General features: G+C 35.8%; 1 protein-coding gene across 1 annotated transcript in view; it reads left to right on the plus strand.

The window, feature by feature from the left end:
• The window catches only part of LOC113229398, a 147,279-nt gene that overhangs the window by 25,960 nt on the left and 100,674 nt on the right, over positions 1-20,645 (plus strand). The window contains exons 4-7 of the mRNA XM_026462969.1: positions 4,997-5,175; positions 15,557-15,696; positions 17,227-17,363; positions 19,894-20,079. Coding sequence (XP_026318754.1) covers positions 4,997-5,175; positions 15,557-15,696; positions 17,227-17,363; positions 19,894-20,079 — 642 coding nt within the window. The remainder of the gene's footprint in view (positions 1-4,996; positions 5,176-15,556; positions 15,697-17,226; positions 17,364-19,893; positions 20,080-20,645) is intronic.

A 20,645-nucleotide genomic window follows, 5' to 3' on the forward strand; every position in this document is an offset into this window, starting at 1 on the left:
AATTCCGTATTCTAAACTTTCTGTATGTGAAATTTATCGAGTTGTGCCACTTTATAATCGAGGGTATCATAGTTATGATTACACTGTATTATGTCTCCCGCTGCTATGATTACACTGCCTCCCCTTACCTTTCAATCTGGAAAAAAAGGGTGCTGCTTTACCGTAGAAATAAAAAAGGCGGTGGAAATTATCCGGACTTTCGCAATGACAAAGAACGCTACCATCGACAACAATAGTCTGTATGATAGTGACATTATCACAAAATCACACAACCACACAGTAGCAGTAGAGCTCCTTGTGAAAGAGTTCGTCCAGGGAAGTACTGCCACCTTTTCTGCCACTAAGCAGTAATGTCCGCATTACTGTGTTCCGGTTTTGGAAGGATAAGATTACTGGTGGATAGGCAAACTTTTGAGATCGTTTATTCGTAATTTTTTTTTCCGAAAGTTACTTTACGAATTACGCCACATTATTATTGAGGGTACAATTGTATATGTCTACAACCCTCTGGTTTATATAACTATTTGGTATATTTATTAGGAAATGTTAAAGTAAAATAAATTACTAGTTCAACACAATGAAAAGAAATCAAATTTGTCAAATTACAACAAGGGAAACATTTCATTTCCTACTACACAATTGCTAACAAAATAACATAGTCATTTTCCCCACAAAATAACATCGTACAATTAACTATAATAACATCCCCTGCTACAAATTGCTTTGAAAATTCCTACAATCACGATTTCAAGAACAGTTCCTATAAAGAAAAATGTAAGTTCTTTCTTTTATTAGACTTGAGTTTTTCTTCGTTATTTTCGACTAAAGCAATTTAAAGATAGTTTACTGAGTCGTTACGTTAACTAGTTAGTTATTATGAATACGTCTCAGAGCTTTAAATCGCAAAGATCTGAGCGGTACTGCAACACGTCTGTAACCCTGACACATAAGTTGTCAATTGCCGCGTGTCCTTAATTTCACCAGCACCCTTACCCTTCTAAACCGGAACGCAGTAATGCTCATATTACCTACTGCTTCATTGCAGAAATAGGTAAAGTCGTAAGACACAAAATGTATTACATTTTTTTTTAATAAACCTATGGAAACTTATTTGACCATTTGTATTCTTGTAGCAGGCACTTACTTTGCAACGTCGTCGATTTTTTATTTTATAATATCTAGTACTAGAGCTTATAACAGAAAATAAATATATACACAGAACGCTGAGCATGCTGAGTGAGAAGGTTCATATAATCTATCACAGATGTGAGACACCGAATGGTAGGGCATGTAAATAGGCAAAAGTTGCGAACAAATGCGAATGGCTAGCACTGGAGCTGGATCCAAAAGGGAATTTAAAAAGCAGCAGAAATCCACTCACCTGATGATGTTAGTTGGCGCTGATGAACACGATGAGATGCGGTGCGGTACACGGAAGTGGTTTATTTATTGTAGAAAAATTGCGGATACACTTTTTTAAACGACTTCAAAAAAAAAATGAGGAGGTTATACGTTTGGCTGTATGTATGTTTTTCGATTTCTCCGTCAATTGTAGACCGATTTTGAAAACTCTTTTTTTGTTTGAAAGGGTGCACTCTCGTGGTTGTCCTATTGTCACCAAGTCAGAATCTGATGAGGAGATCCATGGAAATCGAGGAAAGTCCTCGAATTATAGAGGCATGTCAGTGTACATACCGATTTCTCCATCAATTGTGGACCACTTTTGAAAATACTTTTTTCTTTAAAAGGTATACTTTCGCGGTGATCCCTGATGCTGACGATGCTGTTCAGGGTTCGTTTCGGCTATCATAAATAAAAAGAATATTTTCCACAAATTAAAGTCGACTTTTCACTTGACACATAAACATGTCACAATAAGACACTATCAACAAATCACAGTCACCATGACAACCAGAAAAAGCCCGTAACAGTCCCATTGTTTCCAATCAGAAGCTGATGAGGGCATCCTATGGAAATAGAAAAAAACTGCTAACTTTTCAGTTTTTTTTTTTATGAAAAACTTACAATTATTTCTAAGCGGCCGACCAAAGAGCAGGCCTCTACTGCATATACCAAAGAGGATTTAGTGCGTAGCCACAGAAGAAATTCGTCGACTTAGTAACTCGACCTGTAGCTTAGTTGGTAAAGCAATGGGGACGGAATCTCGTGGTCGCAGGTTCGAGTCTTGTCGGGTCGAAGGATTTTTTCTTTTTAGTTCGATTTATGTCTTTAATAACTATAATAAACTAGTGGAGTTGAATGCTTGGCGGCAGAAAGAAGTAAGGTAGCAGTACTGACCTGGACGAACAAGAGTTCGTACTCCTTGTAGTACTACTGTTACTTGAGTCTAAATAAAAACCAATATTACTTCTGATTGAGGTCAAGCGTTTGTCTACATAAAAAAGTGAGATGTCTAAATTAAACCTAGAAATTAAATACATCAATTCTAGTAAAGTCATAAGTTTACTAGTTCCGTTTCTTTGTGAAAATTACCATGTTTTCTTCGAACTTTACTTCGAGTTAACTTTTCTATAATATGTAGATACTTTTATAAGTTAAAGTTTTTTTAAGGGGGTGTTATAAGTTTGAAGCTTTTATGTATTGTCTGATGGACTCATCTCAAGGCAGATTAGGTTAGAACAGAATTCATTTATTACAACGCAGCAACACAACAATATAAAAAAGACAAAGCAAAAGTAAAAACAAAAAATAAAATAACAATCAAATTTTAAACAGTCAACTCGATTTGAATGTGTGCGACTGTGGCGTATGTAAAAGAATCCATTCAGCCAATGTCACAGCTGAGTGAAGGCTGTGACGCTGGTTTTCAGTGAACCCTAATTACCATTATTTATTTGAAGGTTAAGTTAATCGGGCTGGTTTTTACCTGTTTGATGAACTGCTCTTTTAAGTATGTTGACATTTAACCGACTTCAAAAAAGAAGGAGATTTGCAATTCGACTGTTTTTTTTGTGTGTATGTCACATGATTACTCCGATTTATAAACCGATTTTAATGATTCTTTTTTTGATGAGTATTGGCCCCATTTAAATTTAAAAAAAATATTCCACCTCTAAGGGTGGGAAACTAGGGGATGAATCCAGGTTCGCGCACTTTTAGGTAACCTTTTTTCAAATGAAACTTGGGAAATAGATGTAGTTCCACGTACTTTTGAGCTCGATTTATTTTATAAAAAAAGTTACGATTGAAGGTTTTGAAAAATATAACTTTCAATAATAATAATAATAACGTACACAATCAACATAGCACATGGACAACCATAAATTACACCCAAACTCTCGAGGGAAATAAATGTAGGCCATACAAATATTTCTCCCGGCCCGGGAATCGAACCCGGAGGCAGTTATTAGTTTTATTATTACTAATAAATTCTTGTTATGGAAAAATAAGTGACCCTTTGACTTCCATCTTATTTGATGGGAAGTGACGATGTGGTCGACTATGCAGCATGCACACCTAAATAATGATTATTCACTCTCGCCTTGAAAAGATTCAAGTTACAGCCTTCAGGAAATAAGTTCGTGGGCAGGGAACATCAATCACTTCATGGCCTTTCGCCATATAAATGTTATATGTTATAAATATTAATAAATATTATGTAAATGACACTAAGACCGATTACATGGTTTCATTTTCAGCATTTTTTTGTATACTAGACCAGGCAATATTGCCGTGTTAGGGTGTATCAAAAGATGAGCAAAAGACGAGTGTCGCTATATAACATGTAAAAATTGACAATTAAACCCATTGACTTACAATTATATGGACGTCGGGTCCGCGCTAAAAAGTGTCCGAACTTATAGGGCGTTAAAATCGTATACAGAGCGTCATTCACGCTTTAGTCTTCGTTTGTTTCTTCTGACAGCGAAGTAAGCAAAATTAGACAGTACTGCGATGACATTACAATTTAAATTCAACGTTTTATCTTTTTCATATTCGTTTACATGTCACTACGTTTCAATAGGTTGACTTGGGACATTTTTTTCGTGGTTTTTGTATTAGACCCGTCGTCCATTTATTTGTAAGTCAATGAATAATTATAATAGTTTTTTATTCAAGATAACACTGGTAAAGTTAGTAGAAACTAAACTAGTAGGTTAGTTTTGCAGAAATGTTTTTTTTAATGTTTAGTGACGTAAGCTGCCAGGCCTGTCCATAACAGTTGCAGTGCCACTCAGAGCTTTAAATCGCAAAGATCTGAGGGGCAGTGCTACTGCGTCCGTCACCCTGAGTCATAAGTTGACAAGTCCCATATGCCTGTAATTTCACCAGCAATTACTGCTTGGCGGCAGAAATAGGTAAGGTGGCAGTACTAACCTGGACGAGCTCTTTCACAAGTTACTACTATGTTTTTACTATATTAATTTACAGTTTAATATTTATGAATGTAATAAAATTAAAATTGAAAATTTAAATGTTATAATAAAATCGCATAAAAATTTTAAATTTCAATTTAAATAATATAAAATAAAGCTGCGCTTGAGCTACGTTTTAATTTAAATTAAAATTGTGTTTGAGTGGGTTGCCAATTTTGTCCAACAAACGATACGACACACACAACAACCAACAACGTTAGTTGGCGTGTGGGGATCAAAATGTCAAGCACGGGCTCGGCTATTATCTGCTATTATTATTGGGACTATATATAGACTAAATATTATTACATCATTTTATTGAATTCAAGTTTTATACAAATTTGACATTATTTTTAACCGACTTCAAAAAATGGAGGAGGTTCTCAAGGTTTTTTTTGTATGGTTGTTACGCGATAACTCAGGCGACGTTGTGAACCCATTGTAACGATTCTTTTTTTGTTACAAAAAGGGTACCTCAGTATTGGTTCCATTTAAATTTGAAGACAATATTCCACCTCTAAGCATGGCAAACTAGGGGATGAGTGACTTCGAAAGTGTTTTTAGTACTCTATGCAGAGATTATTAGTTTTATTTTCTTAAAAAATTCTTTTATTCTTCAGGCTGATTGGTCCGAGCAATTCGTCCTCAACGTCCACGGGGGTTCTGTATTCCCCTGCGGAGATGGTGTGCGAGTGCTCTTCCAATACCCGGAATGTGTGTTGGAGGGGGCAGACAGAGTCCGCGTCTTTGGCAGAGACGCCGAACGCCTGAGATACGTCGCCGAAAGAAGAGTCAGACGGTGCGTATACTACACACAAGTATTACTATAGTCGTAGAGCTCGTTGTGAAAGAGTACGTTGTAAGTACGTCGTAGGAATAGTAGTAAGAAAAAAATACTTATTTTTCATTACAAGCATCGTTCACAAAAGCCATTTTGGCTTTATCCGCGGCGAAGCGGTTCAGGCTAAGTTAAGTAAAAAAATAATACAATGGAGCAAAAATAACAGATAGAAAGACTAGAGTCCCATCATATTGTTTGTCACTACATCCAAATAGGTGCAAAAACATGTTAACTTACATACTCATAGAATAACAATTAAGCAAACTACAATAAAGCAAATCTTCAGTTTAAAAAAAATGCTTCTTTAATGTATGATTGTAGTCATATTGATTAAACCTATCGTTCATTTACAAGGCAGATTTCACTGAGAAGAATGAGCAAGAAACTGTAGGGGTTGCACTTTGTAAATAAACATATGTAAACATTTTATCATTTAAAATATTTTATTTCACAGAATTCCATCATCAACAAGTACTGTTTTTATTTAGGAAAGTAGACCAATCGGTAAAATAGACCGACGATAAAAGACGAAATGGGAAATAGACGAGTCGAGAATAACAAGTGCACAATTTGGCAAAATAGGAATATTGTGAAAATGGACCATTCGGGGAACGTAAACCGATGGTTCTGTGCCTCTACCATGAGATTACAGAGACAGTTATAAACCGACCGCGTAAATTGTTTGTATACTAAATTATGTTTCTTCTAGTGACCTAGCGCACCTAGCGGCGCTCTAAAATTTACTATACAAAACTGTGAAGTAATTTACGCAGTCGTATGCGACAATTGTCACAGTAAACTCGTGGTAAAGGATGCAAATTTTATTATAAAATAATCAGAAAAGATAATGATATCGCGTTCTTACGTTTGCACGAGTGGTCTTCTTCTTTTTACTCCTCTTTTCCCATTATAGGGATCGGGCGTCCTTGTACATCGGCGTCAGGGACGTCAGTCGTTGGTGTGATATTCCGGTCATTCAGGTCTTTCTCGACATTGGTCGCCGGGGGACTTACTCTTCTGGGGATGTATAATAATACCTTTACTGAGTAACTTTCTGTTCACCTGCTTATGCAGAGTCGCTTCTCTTTAAGCTTCTCTGCCACAGGAGCCAGGAGTTGACTTTATAGTCCGAATATGCCGTGACCTTCTTCTTCTTCCTGTCCTTAGCCCACGCTAGGTGAGGTCGGCACAATTTTGTGATGAATTTTGTTTTGTATACATTGACTTACAAATAAATGGACGACGGGTCTAATACAAAAACCACGAAAAAATATCCCAAGTCAACCTATTTAAACGTAGTGATATGTAAAGGAATATGAAAAAGCTAAAACGTTGAATTTAAATTGTAATGTCATTGCAGTACTGTCTAATTTTGCTTGCTTCGCTGTCAGTCGAACAAACGAAGACTAAAGCGTGAATGACGCTCTGTATACGATTTTAACGCCCTATAAGCTCGGACACTTGTTAGCGCGGACACGACGTCCATATAATTGTAAGTCAATGTTTGTATAACATAAATTTGTAAGGAATTGATATTCAATTATTTTTTTTGTGAAATTACTCCACTAGTTTGTTATAATTATTAATACAAGGATCGACTCACTTAAAAAGAATTCCTTCGATCCGGCCGGATTAGAACCGACGTCTTCTAGAAAACCATGCATGACGCTATGCCAACTAAGCTACGAAACAGCACACCTCACGAATTTTTCTGTGTGCTTGTTGTCGGATCTTTATATTTGATTTTCAACGACTTTGTAGCGTTAGCACCATCTATGATAAATCTATGAAAATATTTCGTCACTATCGTTTTTATGAGTTGTTTGCTCTTAAGTATGATCATTACCTGACGTGATTTAACCTCATTGTTACACCCTATAGGAAAGTGTTTTAATTCAAAAATTTAAATAAATCTCCGGGATCATCGAATTCGCTCTGCTCTGAACAAACGATACCAGTAGATACTAGCTATCAGCAACCGCTAATTAGTTGAAAATCGGTTTTGTTCAGCGATTTCACGACGCAGTTCAACGATCGTAACAAGGTTTAACGAAATTGAAAATTTGCTAAAGTTGCTAAGCGAAAACGTTAGACAAAAAGTAGTTAATAATAATATGACTAATTATTAAAAGGCATGTATTTAAATGATCATTTTAAATTTGCAAAAAATTAACTGTCATCTTTTTTAATTATTCATCTTTTATCTCAGATACATAAAATAAATTAAATCGATGTATGTTTTAATCTGTTCAGAGCTAAGCAAAAAATGTTTGATTTGTATAATTTAGCTTTGATAGATTTATGTGGTGCCTCAAAACTAAGACAAAGAGTATTAAAACTAAAATTTGAATACTTATTTTTAAAACTAGTAAATGCTGATTATATTTGTATACTACTATCAATAATTATAATTTGACCTGAAATCATGTTCGGAAACGCAAGCAAATTGGCTTCTAGCACTCGCCAGCCGCTGCTGCAGCTCGCTTCCCTCGCTCGGCTCACGTGACCTAACCTACTGAGTGGAGGGCGCAACCAACCAATCACGATGTATTAGGAGATCAATAATAATAATAATAATAATAAATTTATTTGCCATAATAATAATACAACAGGCATAGTGTACAGTAAGCAAGTATCAATCAGCAGATATGACAGCTGGTACTTAAAAAAGTAAAATTCCTGTGCTATAAGTACCAGCAAAGCTACCAATGGCGTAGTAAAATTTAAAATTTAAAACCTTTTTTTATTTATACATAATGAAAAAATAATAATAAGAACGTGTGTGTGTGTGTGTGTGTTTGTGTGTGTGTGTGTGTGTGTGCGTGTGTGTGCGCGCGCGTGTGTGCGTGTGTGTGTGCGTGTGTGTGTGTGTGTGTGCGCGCGCGCGTGTGTGTGTGTGTGTGTGTGTGTGTGTGTGTGTGTGTGAGTGGGTGTGTGTTGCGCGCGCGTCACCAATGTTAATTTACTATGGTTAAACATATAAAAATTTCGTTTATTTATAAAAGTAGCATAAATATAAAAAAATTAGAATAGATCAATTATCACATAATATTATCCTTTATTAAAACAATGATAAACTAGATATCTATCTATCCAATGATTTACAACCTGAAGCCATTAAAGGCAAGGTAATGTAAGACTGCTTAATACAATTAAGTTAATTCTATTTAATAAACATTTTATTTTGACGACCTCTGCTTTTCGTGGTGTTGTTGTGTTGCACCCTAAGACATAAGTTGACTAGTCCCATGTACCCATAATTTCATCAGCACCCTTACCCTTCAAAACCGGAACGCAATGTGATGGCTTGGCGGCAGACAATACATGTGTAAGGTACTTCCCTGGACGAAGTCCTTCAGAATGAGTTCTAGTGTTTCTAAAATAATATGTAATTCTAAAATAAATGTGAAACAAATCCAATACTGTCGTTTACTAATATCTCATGACACGGAAGGTTGACATGCTACTAGAATATATCTGTAACTGGAGAAATAAATATAGGCTGTTACGAATGGTCCAAGTAGTTGTTATTAAATTACTTTTTTTTAAATATTAAAATGAGTTATTCTTGACAGCCATGGTCGTCTAATGAGAAGAAAAGAGTTTTATTTGGGGCATTACAATCAAGTTAGCCTGCATGCAATCATACTGTTTACGTGCAAGTGTGATGAAAAATAAATCAACGTCTCTCTCTCTACAATATTAATGAGGTGTTGCTTATTCGGGCGTATAAAGCATCATGTTTATTGCTTTTCGCGGTTGCACAATAATCTATATGCGTTAAACGCCGATGCGGTAGTGGAAGCGTGATTATCGCTGAAATTTTGCGAGAATACTGAGCTCGGGTTGTTAATTTCATTCGGACGGATGTACTATAGGTGTATGGTGTATTATGGGGTGTTACCAGAGATAGGCAAAAGGCAGTGTAGATTTTCCCGAACTTCCAACTTTTACACATGGGGTAGATCTCAATTACAAAACAATAGGCGGATGGAGCACACGCAACAAACGATGTGAAGCCGCCTTACATTTATTGTGTATGAGAGAACTAGGAAGGGCACTGTATGGACATGCGCATCCGAGTGCGTGTACGATTATGTACCGTTTAGGTTTAAGGAAACTGGTGTCGTGACTGTGGCATCACAGTACATTTACTCAAATATTTAGTATGCCCTTAAAAATTTACAAAATTTCATTAAGAATGAAGATATCCATAATATTAACTTTCGAACTAAGTCCAAACTCATGGTACCACGATTTCGTACGTATACGATTCTTTTATGGGAAACTGTACACGTTTTTACAATAAAGTTCCGGAGCGTATGTTAGGATTATCATTTCGCAAGTCTAAAACTTACATTAAAAGTATTTTAATTGGAAAGACATGTTACAAAATTTTGGAGTACGTGTTAGTCAAAGATGTACAAAAAGACAACAAGAGTCTAGATTCGTCACAATTATGATTCAAAATATATTCCATAGCATTTAAGTTTATTTGAAAAGAGCAATCCATAGAGTTTCTTGCTCGTTCTTCTCAGGGAGGTCAGCGTAGTGAACGAGCAGTAGCGCAAATGCGCTAGGGTGAAAACCCTATAAATTATATATGTTTTTGTTTGTTAACATTTTATTAACATCAAGTATAGCTTGAGTGTATAGTGACATGCCACTGCTTCCACTTCTGTGGGACATCTGGGTGCAAACCCTCGGAAACGCGCCTCTATAGGACTTTGCACTATTACCTCTTCCAACACATGAGTCGACTTGCTGTAGGCATACTACAACCGCGTCGCCACTATAGGTATGAATTTCTTATGCTTAAATCTAAACTTGCGAAAACTGCCTCTAGGTAAAATTTGGATTTCGTCTTTTACAGCTCAACAATATATTTTTTATTCATTTTGTTCTGAAATTACAAGTGATTACACTTTATTACAAGCTTTAATTTTGTTTGTGGTAATAAAACTGGTAGATAGAGAGGCGGAACACTTGAATGAAAGAGGTAACTGCCTGTGGACATTTCAGATATGCAGGAAGTTTACTTAATAAAACACAATGAATATTCTGTGTACTGATTTGACAAATTGATATTGAACATTTTGATGGTTTAATCATTTATATGGTCTGTGGTTTAATCTATAGTTTAACAGAAAGACGATTGGTGAAACTTTTACCTACAGATTTATTTTACAAAGGAGTCGTTTTAAAAAAAAATCCAAAACTAAACGGATAGGCCGACTAAAAGGTTTTTTTTGTGGATTATGTTCGTCTCAGACATTAGATCCTCTATGTCTCCGGAATCTGGCCCTGCTTAGTAACTTGGATACCAACATTTTGTGAAGATAGATGGATAAATATGCACTTTATTGTTCACACGCAAGAACAATGACGGTACACAGACAATTTTGAACGAATTTGGGCAAAAACGACCTTGTCGCTAAGGGCGTTCTCTTCCAGATTACTCTTGAAGTAGAAGAAAACTGAAAGGGAGACATCGTGTGCAAATAGTAAAAGCTTAAATTTCTTTACTGTGGACGCGATGCCAACTATAAATAGTGTTCTGACATTAAATACGATACGATTCTTTAAAACACTCATAAACTTAATTTAGTATTCTAACTGCCTCTGTGGCCGATCGGTTAGCATGCTGGTTCGATTCCCGGGCCGGGAGAAATATTTATTTGGCCTACGTTTATTTCTCTCGTGAGTTTGGGTGTAATTTGTGATTCTCTATGTCGCCCTACCCACCGAATAATATGGTAATATGCTGCTGCGGTAGTTTCAATTTTATTTCATATCCGGTGTTAAGAGCGTTAATTCGACCTTGTAATTTTTTTTTGTAATATTTCTATGAATATTTATAAAAGTACATTAATTTCATTGGCCCCGTAATGATCATAATAATATTATTCCCCTAATATATAAACACCCTTTTTACACGAATAGTACCATATCAAGTTAGTACAGATTATGCAATTTGCCAAACCACCGCAACCATTTTGTTCGCGTAAGAAACACGTTAAAACGTTTATTTTTATATACAATGTATTTGCATAATTACATTACTATTTATTTTTTGATACCATACATCAACGAATATTACTGTAATGTACTGTTTCTGTATACACTATCGCTTGGATTTCATCCGAATAAAATCGTAATATAATATTACCGTTACCTTTTTTGACACCATATTTCAATGAATAATACGGTAATGGATTAATACTGACTACGAAATCGTTGGGTTTACACTATGATATGGTAATGATGCGTTGCATACTATACTTTAGGCTTGCAATTTCAGTAATATTATTTTCATCAATAACTTTATTTAGTGAAACTGATACAAAAATATCATAAAAGAAAATAGACTGTAAAAAAATTAGTTTTGTTTCGACATAGAAATAACAATCCGAAATATACACTAAAAACTAGTTTTATATTTTTCCTGTTAAATTTATAATTATCGGTTACCATATTATTCGCTGGGGAGTGTGATGTGTGTCTACTTTTCAGTCAAATAGTTACTTTAAGCCAAACATTTACTTGAAATATAACAATTAGATGGTGATAGTGGTGGTGATGGTGATCATGATGATGATGTTGATGGTGGTGATAATGATATATTGATGTACAACAAAGTTTATATGACATTAACAAAATACTTCTTTAGAGTTATTTATTAATTACATAAAGATAGATAGATGGTTTTACACGGATGAGAAGGATTTTGATACAAGAAGTTATATTAAAATATTTGTTACATGTTAAATGTTCTTTTTTGAACGATAAAATGTGTGTTGTAATAATATTTTCTCATTACTGTGCCGTCTTTCTCATTTACGTTTATGAGAAAATCATTCGTGTTACTGCAATCTCATTCGTGTGACCTAACATATAACTTTTTGTTGTATTTAACTTAAATAATTCTGTGATTTTGTAATTATTGACATTGCTTGAACTTATTTGTACGTTTAAGACCTTAAAACCAAAAGAAAAAAGGGTTTTACAAAAATGACTCAAAACGTGCCATTGAAATTCGGAAAGTGAAATTCACCCATCCATGGCACCCGCGACACAGAATTTCCCTATGAGTGTGTGTGTTATTATTAAAAAAAAGTATATTTTATAATTTATGTCCATTACGCAGTTAGTCATAGAAGGCAATACCTAAAGTTTTATAAGTAAGCAGATAATAAATCAGCATAAATTATATGTGCCTAAAACATTTATAAATAATTACTGATAATTCTAAATAAGCACTGTAACCTACTTTACTTAAGATTATTTTAAAGTTATCAGTTTAATTTTTACCTATAGAACCGATCACGTAGCGCAGCAGTTGACCGAACTGATTTTTGATAATAACAGCCAACATCACGATCAAACGATTTTGTTCTTTATTATTCTAAGCACGTTTTTGTAACGTTGGGACTTTGGAAGGCCAGCCCTGAAAAAAAAACTTGGATAAGAATAGCTAATGCATTCAATGTCGATTTTAGAAAGCTGGGATATGTCCATATCTATTTGTACATATATGTATATTATACATAGTGGGAATAAAGCTCCTTGTGTTCCTTGTTAAAGTTCGTCCAGGGAAGTCATCGAGTATATGGTTATATACAAATTAAACAAACAAATTATGGTTATATACAAATTAAATGACATTTCGTTCCATTTCTGGTTAGAAATGGAACGAAATGTCATTTAATTTGTTTGAAAAGTAGTCTGCCAAATCATTACGGTGACAACTGCGCTCCGATTGGCCAGCCCGAATTTGACGACTTCCGTCAATTGTTTCACTTCAAATTGACCAGTTTAACTTTGCTATAATGGATGAAAATGGAAAATTACATGATTAATATTTAATTACCGATGAAATGTGATTCCGTTTGTTTTGTAATTAGATCTTTTGCTGTATTTCCTATAACACCGAATGGAATAGCCCTCCATTGTTAGAGATATTATCTTTATTACAATAAATACAGAATATTTTTGGAATATACGGAGACGTACACACAGGTCAGTTGTTGGCGCTGTACTATTTCAGCTTTCTATTTTGCGATTTCAGCGCAAACGCGAGTTGATATTTAAAAGTGATATAAGGTCCATTTGCCTGATAAGTTGCCAGGGATGGATAACCCTTATTTCGTCTTTATTTCTGGTTATATACTCGATGAGGAAAGTACTGCCACCTAAACTATTTCTGCAGCCAAGCAGTAATGTGAGTATTACTATACTGTGTTTGGTTTTGAAGGGTGTCTGCAACACAGCACTTTTCAAATTATGACTCAGGATGACGGGCGCAGGTAGCAGCATTATTGGCTCTGGATGTAGGTAACAAGAACCAGCAAAAATCATTGGACTTTTTGTATTCGACAATCAGTAAGGATAATATTTATAGGCTATTTGATTATTTGTTTCAATACCGCTAATAAAAAGATAACCAATATTAGCTCGTACTTACAATTATGTAAAGACCGATTCTGTGTCTTGAAAATCAGTTGGTTTACGTCATTGAAATGTACCGTGAACCCACGCTTTTCATTTTCATCATTATATTTGTGCAATATATGCTTATTATGTATTGTAGTCAAAGTCAAAGTCAAAGTTTATATTTGCAAGATTACATAAAAACACATGTTTCTCAAGATCTTATAAAAACGTAATAGTGACAGTATTCAACTTGCATTCAGGTATGCAAATTATTTAAGTTAAAATTAATTTATATATGTCATAAAATAAAATAAAAAATTAATCAATCCTAAATTCTAAATATTCTTTTACAGTATAAAAACAGTCCATTAGCCAAGATGCTAAAGTTTTTTTAAATTCGTGTCCCCTTAAATGTTTTATGTGGTTTGGCAAATGGTTATATATTTTAATTGACATGTTAAACGAATTTCTTTCATATATGATTTTAAAGCAAGGAGGTTGATACAAAAGATTCATTCTTTTAGTTCTCAATCGTCGCTGTAATACTTCAGCGCGTTTTTTAAAGAGGTGTGTCTACAAGCGAGCAGATATCTCTAATGTACATGCAGGCAAAAGGCAGGACATTTAGCTTTTTAAAAAGTGGCTTGCAGGTGTCATCCTTTTTAGCTCCACAGATAGCGCGAACACACTTTTTTTGGACCACAAATGCACAGGTCATTATTATTTGGAAAGAAGAAAGTGAAATGGTTTATTCCTTTAATAAATTACATTATTACGCGCGATTACGCGTAACTAGCATTTAATTATGAGTTTCCATGTTGGTAATCTAGTGGCCAAAAGAAATCCGCGTAAATTAAAAGTAGCAATAGAGCTCCTTACCTATTTCTGCTACCAAGCAGTAATATCAGCATTACTGTGTTCCGGTTTTGAAGGGTAAAAGTGCTAGTGAAATTACAGGCACTTGGGACTTGTCAACTTTTGTTTTAGTGCCCCTCAGATCTTTGACATTTAAGACTCGAGTGGCACTGAAACTATTATGGACAGGCATGTAGCTTACCATCTTGTTCGTCCCGTCACTTGATGTTATAACAAAAAAGAATGTCGTGGCCATTAATTTACAAATAAATGGACGACGGGTCTAATACAAAAACCACAAAAAAAATGTCCCAAGTCAACCTATTTAAACGTAGTGACATGTAAAGGAATATGAAAAGCTAAAACGTTGAATTTAAATTGTAATGTCATCGCAGTACTGTCTAATTTTACTTGCTTCGCTGTCAGTCGAACAAACGAAGACTAAAGCGTGAATGACGCTCTGTATACGATTTTAACGCCCTATAAGTTCGGACACTTTTTAGCGCGGACCCGACGTCCATATAATTGTAAGTCAATGATCGTGGCAAACAAATTAGCGTGATCTAAGGGAATCTATTGTTATCAGTCCGTAGACAACATAAATTTTACCAATACTACACGCGGATTTGCACTATCCCCGAAACAAATTAAGTGTGTGTTATTTCGAAATCCGTCATCAACTCAGCTTATTGTCACTGAAAGTGGTACGGCGTTGATTTCCAGCGGATCCGGTAATTACATAATACATATACGTGTACACCTCTGATTACAGAATCGCACTGAGCTATATCTTGCAAAGCGCTTTTGCTATCAGAAGGGGTTACCATTTTTCCATTCGTAGCCTTTTCGAGAAGCAGTAAAATTTCGTGAATGGTAATTAATTCTAAAGTCATTATAGAGACATTAGAAACCTTATATAAGCGCTTAATCGGTATTATAGGGGTTAAAAGCTATTAACTCACCCTTTTGTCCGGTGGCGCGGTCAAGGTCATGAGCGGTCACCTGCTACGTTATATTTCAAAAAAGAAAACGTATTGTATTTCTTCTACAGGGGTCAGCACACAGTTTCTTTCGATTGTCGACTCTTCAGTGAGCGGTATCCCGAGTATTGCTTTGTGTACGTATCCCAGGCGGTTACCGGCGCAGTCGCTGACGTCAGAATGGACTGCTTGCCCACGCTACCATTGTCAGGTAGGTTTAGTTTTTTATGTACATGCAAGAGATGAGTTTCTTTGGAGACCCAGAAGTTATGGACGCAAAATGACGAGATTCATGGTTCCGAATCCAGTACCAATTTAGAACACGAGCTTTTATAAATTGGGTCTGGCCTGTGTAATGTCCATTTCATTTTAATTGAGCTTGGTTTTGTTGTTTTTGGGGTAATTGTTCAAATTTTGTTTGGTTGCTGTTGTTTTCATGCTTTCTTGTTGACGTGTGGTTGTTGTTGATTTTTTATTTGTTGTTTAGTCTCATAGTAAGAATTCGTTAGTTTGATACATCTCATTTACCATCTCACTTCTGGAACTTAGTCTGCTACCAGACGGACTACATAAATACTAGGCATGCGTGAAGTCGATAAAATACTGACAACCTCGCAAAACTATATTACTAACATCATAAACAATAATTTTTGTTAAATGACTTTTACAACTTTTAAGTTTTTGTTGTACTATGTGACACTTTTTAGATTTGTGTTTAGTAGTAAATTTGTAAGTTCCATTGTGCAAGCGTCCTCCCCGACGACCCCCAACACTCGCTTTTGTATTTTGCATCGTATCGCACGTTGTGTCTGTTTAGAGTGATCGATTTAAATATGCTTATTTTTGTGCCGTTAAAAATATGATGAACAATTAAAAATCACGGAACAAAACGGTTGTTGTTTATGATCTTAGTAACATAGTGCTGTGAGGTTGTTAGTATTTTACAAAACTAATCATGTATAATATACAACTGCATGCAGTCACAGTCACGGTTTCATGCAGTTGGTTACGACTGCACACATTAACTCAGACAAGCAGTCTATCTGTTAGCAGCCTTAGTCGTTTTCTACGTCATCCATGCAAGATTCGGGGTGATTATTATATAGGATATTTCTAGGTTGTTTTTCAATTCATTGTCTCGTCCGCTAAACATCTACCATTTTCCTTTATTTTTTTCCATCCTCTAAACTACCATTATGCCTTTTTGACAATATCATGCCTGTTGCGATTATTTAGGCTTAGGGTATGGAAAAAAAATTTAAAAGGTGATAGGTATATAGGAAATGAAACTGTTTTTCCGGATTTAAATCGCGTATATTTGTTTTTTCAAACAAACCGACGTTTTGGGCCCTTTACAGGTCCCATGGTCACGGTTGACTTGACCACTTGACCATGGGACCTGTTAAGGGCCCGAAACGTCGGTTTGTTTGAAAAAACAAACATACGCGATTTAAATCCGGAAAAACAGTTTTTTTTTTTTTTTTTTTTATACCTGACAGGCAAATGACTCCACTCCACCTGATGTTAAGTGGAAAGTGGTATCCAAACGCGAAGGAACCTAGTGCAGCGATGGAATTTCATTTCCTATGAGTAACAATGGCGAAAATCTAAGAACTCGATGTGATAGGTATAGTTCGAGTGTTTTATTTTTATGGCTATGGATCCGATCTGCAAAGAAATTTGAAGAATCTAGTGAAATGTCAAAAAAATCCATCATTTATGAATTTTTTTTTGTGTTAAGACGGCGGCGCCGGCGGCTGGGGCGAATGGTCCCCGTGGTCAGCGTGTCCTGCGCCGGCGCACTGCTCTACGCGCACACGGAGTCGGCACCGTTTTTGTGATTCGCCCCCACCCGCGTATGGGGCCAAATATTGTGAAGTAAGTACACGCGGATTAAACGCGATCTTATTAATGTTTTCCTCCAATTGTCAGTTACTTTTCGGTATTTCATAAATGTACAATTTACCCCTATAGACTGCACAATCATCAGATTATGAAAATTATAAAATTTTTCTTAGTATGACAATCTCTTTCCTGTTATTTTCTAAAGAGCTTTTAATTTTGATATTTTTCGTTACCATGGTACCCGTTGCCAAGAAACAGTTTTGTCAATAAGGAGTGATTTTTCGTGTTGTTTGTCATTCATAGCGGTTTTGGTTTTTATACAGGACTCAACGCAAAGTAAATACTTATTTTGCTCACATTTTAATTCGATTTATAATAAATGGCTCCTAAAAAAGAAAAGGAAGCAAAGGGAAAGAAGGGAGGCGAAGACGATGTACCAAAAGGCCCGGTGGTAACAGAAGTTGAACAAGCATTTTTGGATCTCCAACTTACTGAATGCAATCGCAAGGTTGCGAGACTCCGCACTACCGTCGATGAGCTCGAGCAACGCAACGAAGAACTGGAAAAAGCATATGAGAAGCTAGATGAAGATCGTGCTGATATTATTGCATACCTGAAGAAAACACTTAACACAAAAAATGAAGAGAATCAAGAATTAAAAGAAAAGGTGAAAGGGCTTGAAGAAACTAGAGAAATCGAAACTGCGCAGTTCAAAGAAACTGTAGCAGAACTTGAAAGGAATTTCACGATAATGAAAGATCAACTGACTTCAGAAAATAAATTATTTGCTGGAAAACTTAATACTTTAGAAGAATTTAGAGCAATAAGAGATGATTTAATGAGAAAGTTCGAAAAGCAAGAGCAAGACTTCCTTGATCAAGAAATGAAATATAAGAGAATTATTTATGAAGCTGAAAAGAAATTTGTTATCGGAAAAGACAAATTAAAAAAAGAAATGGAAGCCAGGCTGTTGCAACTAGCTCAAGATTTCCAAGACGCTACAGAATTGAGAATTGCAGCATCTACACATAGAGTTATTCGTGAAAATATTGCTATCAATAATGAATTAGATAACATACTATCAACTCAGTCCAAACTTTCGGAACAAAATGAGAAATATAAAGAAAGTGAGAAAAATGCTCGCATTGCCAAAGAACTAGCAGAAGAAGAAAGAGATAAAGCGATTAACAAAAATGTGGTTCAATTAAAAGTTATTGATCAATTAACTACTGCTTTCCAAGAAGCCAAGAAGGAGAAAGCTTTGTACAAAAAGAGAAACTTTGATTTAGAATCATTCCAAGCAAAAATACAGAAATTGACAAAGGAAAATGAAAATCTCGCATTACAAGTTCGTATATTAGAACAAAATCTGCACGCGAGAATGAGTGATCAAAACAAAGCTACTATTGAAGCTACTAAAATTGCCAAAGAAGCTTCTAAGCTCAAGAAAATACTTAAAGAGGCGGCTGCTGCAGTGCAAGCCGCTTTGAAGCTAGACGAGTGGGCCACAACAGACCCTACACGAGAAATAATGGATAGGCAAATGTTATTATCACGTTTGCTTGAAATAGTGTCACAATATAGAGAAGTCCAACGCGTAGAGTCCATGGATACTCTTGCTTCATTTGGTAAAATATACGAAGAAGGTGACCTTGGATTTATACCTAAACCTCTTAAGAAAAAGCCTTCAGTTACTGGAGTGACTGTTATTGGCAGTATTCATTCAAAGGAATCTTCAAGAGCATCTGAAAAAGCAAGCGAACTTTCTATTACGACGTCAACTTCAACTCTTGGCAGTATTAAGACCATTCCAAGTCTGCAGCTTATTCCACGTATATCTGGGGAAGAACTTGTCCCCAAAGATAGTCTTCCATCATTTGTTACTTCGCTCACTAGTGAGAGTGAAACATCTGAAATACATGTTGAATCCAAGACATCTGTAGAGCAGGCTTTGGCTGAGAGTAAATTGGAAATGCAAAAGTCCATGATGGCTGATTTGGTAAAATCCAAATCTGTCCTTGGCATGAGTAGATCACAGCATGATAGAATTGATAAACCACGTCAAGAAACGAAGAGTCAGGAAGTCTTAGGGGAAGCGGATGATGATGCGGTTAAAAAGGAAGGCCACGATGAAGAACATGTTCACTTTGGAGAAGAGGAGGAAGTTGAAGGTAAAGCTGAAAAAGAGAAAGAAGAAAAGCCTCTCGAAAGAGAAGGAGATGAAGAAGAAAAAGCGCTTGAAGGAGATCAACCAGGAGAGTAAGATGCTGACTAACTGGTATTTAGAGACATATTTTTGATATAATAGCTAACATGCTGTTTCGACATGTGCTAAAATTTAAATGTATTTGTAGTCTTATTGTAATTTGTAACGTTATTTATTAATTTAATTAAACAATGTCTTGAATTTAAGTGTTTGTTAATTTTTAACTTATTTTGCACAAAAAGTTTTGACTCGAGCTGACTAAAACAATATAGTTAAGTATGAATTTTAGACAATTTTATATAACTTGCATAATTTGTTAAGGGCTATATATATATATATGTGTATGTTTGTTGTCAGGGTCAAGCCGTGGAGCTGGCAGCGTGCGAGTGCACTGCAAGGCCATGGGCCGGAGACTCTTCGCCGGTAGTCGCCGAGGTCGGTGCTCGGTGCCGCTGCGGTTGCGTGCTGCATCTTGCGCCTGTTGCTAGATTAGTTGCCGGCTCGGCTAGGGCCTGCCCTGCTAGGTCTTTTTGGCTTCTGCAGGTGAGACAAAATATTAATGACTTATTTGCCTTAATTTTATACGTAGTAAATAACCAATTACCGCTTACCATTGAGAAAACGTGTAAGCGACGCACTACATTTTATTTAAACAATAAAAATAATACAAACCCTGAATCGCGGGTGCCAAGGACACATATATAGACAACCACAAATTACGCCCAAACTCACGAGACAAATAAATGTAGGCCATCGATGCAGTTCAATATCATATTGAAAATAACTTCTAATGTGTCACAATGCAAGTCAGTCGCTCGCAGTACTACAGGCGTAACGTACACTGCTTCTCAGTCGCCTCCTTTCCAAAACTAAAATCGTGGATCATCGACTCAATCGCCTATACAACGACTGCCTCTTATTTGGGAAGTCCTGGGTTCGATATCATTAGTCTTTTCGGAATGTAAAGTGAACGATAGAAGAAGAAACACACGTGATGTCTAGATCGAGCAATAGAGTACGACCTAAACTTTCTTGGAGATGGTCTGTGCCCCACGGCAACGTATATATTAATCGATGATGAGTTGCTACAAAAGTAAATCGCTGTTCAA

The sequence above is a fragment of the Hyposmocoma kahamanoa genome, unplaced genomic scaffold (genome assembly GCF_003589595.1).
Source record: "Hyposmocoma kahamanoa isolate Upper Pololo Valley unplaced genomic scaffold, ASM358959v1 62, whole genome shotgun sequence".
Taxonomy (NCBI): domain Eukaryota; kingdom Metazoa; phylum Arthropoda; class Insecta; order Lepidoptera; family Cosmopterigidae; genus Hyposmocoma; species Hyposmocoma kahamanoa.